Source organism: Oryzias melastigma, linkage group LG7, assembly GCF_002922805.2.
Source record: "Oryzias melastigma strain HK-1 linkage group LG7, ASM292280v2, whole genome shotgun sequence".
NCBI lineage: Eukaryota > Metazoa > Chordata > Actinopteri > Beloniformes > Adrianichthyidae > Oryzias > Oryzias melastigma.
In genome coordinates, this window is record NC_050518.1 from 26,968,816 (window position 1) to 26,971,801 (window position 2,986).

Genomic DNA, 2,986 nt, shown 5'->3' on the forward strand with positions numbered 1-2,986 from the left:
CGTAAATATTTCCGTTAAACAGTAAAACATTTTTGGAGTTTCCACAACGAAATGAATCCCACTTTTCCAGATGGAATTTTCTATGTTTGCGTTGTTTTACATGGTGGCTGTGTGAATACAGCATGTGAAAATGACTAAATAAAGGTAGAGTCACACAGGACAGGTTGTGCTGGTTAAAATGAGACCAAATAAGCAGCAGGTAGTCTTTCAAACTGAAATTACAGACAATTTAAATATATCCCAAAACTGAGTTTTAGACTCTTGAAGGGTTAAAAATAAATGTTCTAAGTGTACAATTTTTCATATTATGATTATCTGCAGATAATAAGTGACTGCCAAATACAGCAACAAAAAAAAGGGCGATTAATTGCGATACATTTTTTGTGATTAATTTGTTAATTTTTTTTTATTGATTCACGACCATAATTATCATATTAAAACAAGTTTTTCTTTATTGTTACTTCCTCATTAGTAAATTTAAAACATATTTTTTCTGAAATTCAAGGTTTTATTGTAATACTCAAATCAAACTAAAACAAAACTTAGACCCAAAAATTGAGGCTCGAATCAAACAGAATCATCATTTGTTTGGCCGAAAATATTCACTCTTTATATTTTAAGTTTCCAATTAGATAACATTGATGGTAAAAAGTTGGACGAGATTTCCCCTCAGAGGAAGCGTTAGATCATATTTAAGTGCTTTATGAGTTCTAGGTTGAGCAGTAAACTGCTGCCTGCTCCTCTAAAGTTATGCCTTATTTATGGAGGTTAAACTTTAACTCAGGGATCCAACTCTGTATTTAAGCTTTTTTTATGAAATATTTTTCATTTTAAATTTCCTTCTCAAGCAGCTTTCCTCGACATTTTCTGACAGCTTTTGTACTATTTTACTTCACACTTCCTATTTTATGCTTTATTGTATTTATTCGTCAAGGTTTATTTGCACTAATTTCTTACCATATTATACATGGCAGGTTTTGAAATGTTTGGACCCTTTTTTCAAAATGTGCTATAACTGAACTGAAGTTAGAGGCTGTATGTGAATCTCATCACTAGTCCCTAACTCAGAGGTGGGCAAACGTTTAGACTCGTGGACCACGAAAGGTTCTAAGGTTTATAATAGGCCGGTCCAGGAGCAGATGTGCGGTGTTTTTTGGGAATCTCACTTCCTAAAAGAAGAGAATAACATGGAACCTGGACAAAAACGTTCCTTAATTGTGATTGAAAATGAATTGATATACTTTAAAACAGAACATTTAGGAGTTTCTAATTTCAAAACTGTTATTTTGTGCTCATTTTAGTGCTAATTGCTAATTTGAGGAAAAAATGCAAAGAAATGCAGCACTCATGGGGTGTTGGAAAGATCGGACAAATGACCCTCCAACTCGGAAAACATGTAAAAGGGAAAAAAATCAACAAATCTTCCAACACCACGGGAATGGACAAGGAGTTTCTGCACCTAATCAAAGGTCAATATATTTGTAGTGCGCCATCTATGGGTAGATACTCGAATTTAACGCAATTTAAATGTCAACTAGAAAAGTTGCACTCTCTGTGATAATGCTAATGTGAATGATTTTTGCTGAAAGCATTTGCTGAAAATGCTGAAGCTTTTTCTGAAAATGGTGATGCAATGTACTTTACAGTAATTTCTGAAGGGATTTGCTGAAAATGCAAAACCTCTTTGCAAAATGTTAAATTTGCTAAAGACTGGAAATTTCGTTAAAGAACTATGAAAGAGCGCTGAAGTTTACCAAATTTCTGTCAATTTGATAGTAGAATTGCTTAAAAATCCCTAATACATGCCAATTTAGAAAAAATATTTGTTTCTAAAATATGAGTTAAACTCCAAATTAGCCCCAAAAATCGTAGTAGATGCCAAATTAGCCAAAAACACTAGCACATTGCTTAAATACTAGCTAAACTCTAAAGTAGCCTAAAATTCCTCAGTAAAGCAAAGACGTTTGTTTGTTTGTTTGTTTGTTTGTTTGTTTGTTTGGTGCTTCATGAGAAGCAGCTTCAAACCCGTTCATGGTTCTCCTAAAGCCCAGACTTCTCCTCACAGCGTCTTCCAGCACCTGATCCAGGTGGATCCCGACACCTTCTGGTTTACCCTCAACGAGCTGCACTGCCCCTCCCCTTACACCCCCCCTCACCCCGACCTCCACCCCGTCCAGCTGGCCGGGATGGGCCGACCCAGAGACGAGTATTCAGACAACGTCCTGAAGCTGCTGAGGGAGGAGTTCGGCTCGCCGTGGGAGACGTTCGACCCGCCGCGGCTCGGTTAACGTCAGCTGAAGATTAGAGTTTCATTCTCCTGCATGAGAGACAAACCTTAAATATGCATCTTCAACTCCTGTTATTTCTTCATTTTTGACGGAAATTGTTCTTATTTTGATGTAAAGAATCTAGTTTCACAGGTTAATAAGTTTTTGTTTTTATTCCTGTAATTTTGTTTGAGATTCTTTCCAAAATGTCAAGTTCTCCGTGTAAAAACTGAAAACATTATTTTGATGTAAAATGATTAAAGCTGTATTTCTCTCAAGAATATCTTTCTTTTCTAAAAAAAAAAATAGTTTTTGAATATTCACACCAGCTTCTGTTATATTTAGATGATTTTATCCTTTAGTTACAATCAAACAGAAAACTTTGAGTTTCACTTCCTTCATTTATTAACTTTGTTCTTTTCTAGCCAAACTTTTGCAAAGTCGTTGATCCACTTTTTACATCTGGTCTCTGATTTTGGTAAAATATATAATATATACTTAACAATAGAACATATTTATAGAACATATTTATTTTATATATATATATATATATAAAATAAATATATTATACTTTTTTCATTTATTTCAATAAATGATTGGCTTATATTATCAAATGTTAAGGTTTGAATATTAAAAACAAAGATTAGGACTCTAGTTTCCAAAGAGAATCATTGCAAAATCTTAAAAATATATATATATATATATTATGGATTTGTTAT

The 2,986-nt window shown here is 33.7% G+C and overlaps 1 protein-coding gene across 7 annotated transcripts in view; it reads left to right on the plus strand.

Moving 5' to 3' along the window:
• Positions 1-2,545, plus strand: part of tti1 (TELO2 interacting protein 1) — a 32,917-nt gene extending 30,372 nt beyond the window's left edge. For 6 of the 7 annotated variants that reach the window (XM_024292445.2, XM_024292444.2, XM_036212943.1 and 3 more), the window contains exon 14: positions 2,066-2,545. In XM_024292445.2, the coding sequence (XP_024148213.1) occupies positions 2,066-2,288 (223 nt within the window). In that variant the 3' untranslated portion in view covers positions 2,289-2,545. The remainder of the gene's footprint in view (positions 1-2,065) is intronic. The other variant, XR_004948237.1, reaches the window with a different exon arrangement.
• The last annotated feature ends 441 nt before the right edge of the window (positions 2,546-2,986 follow it).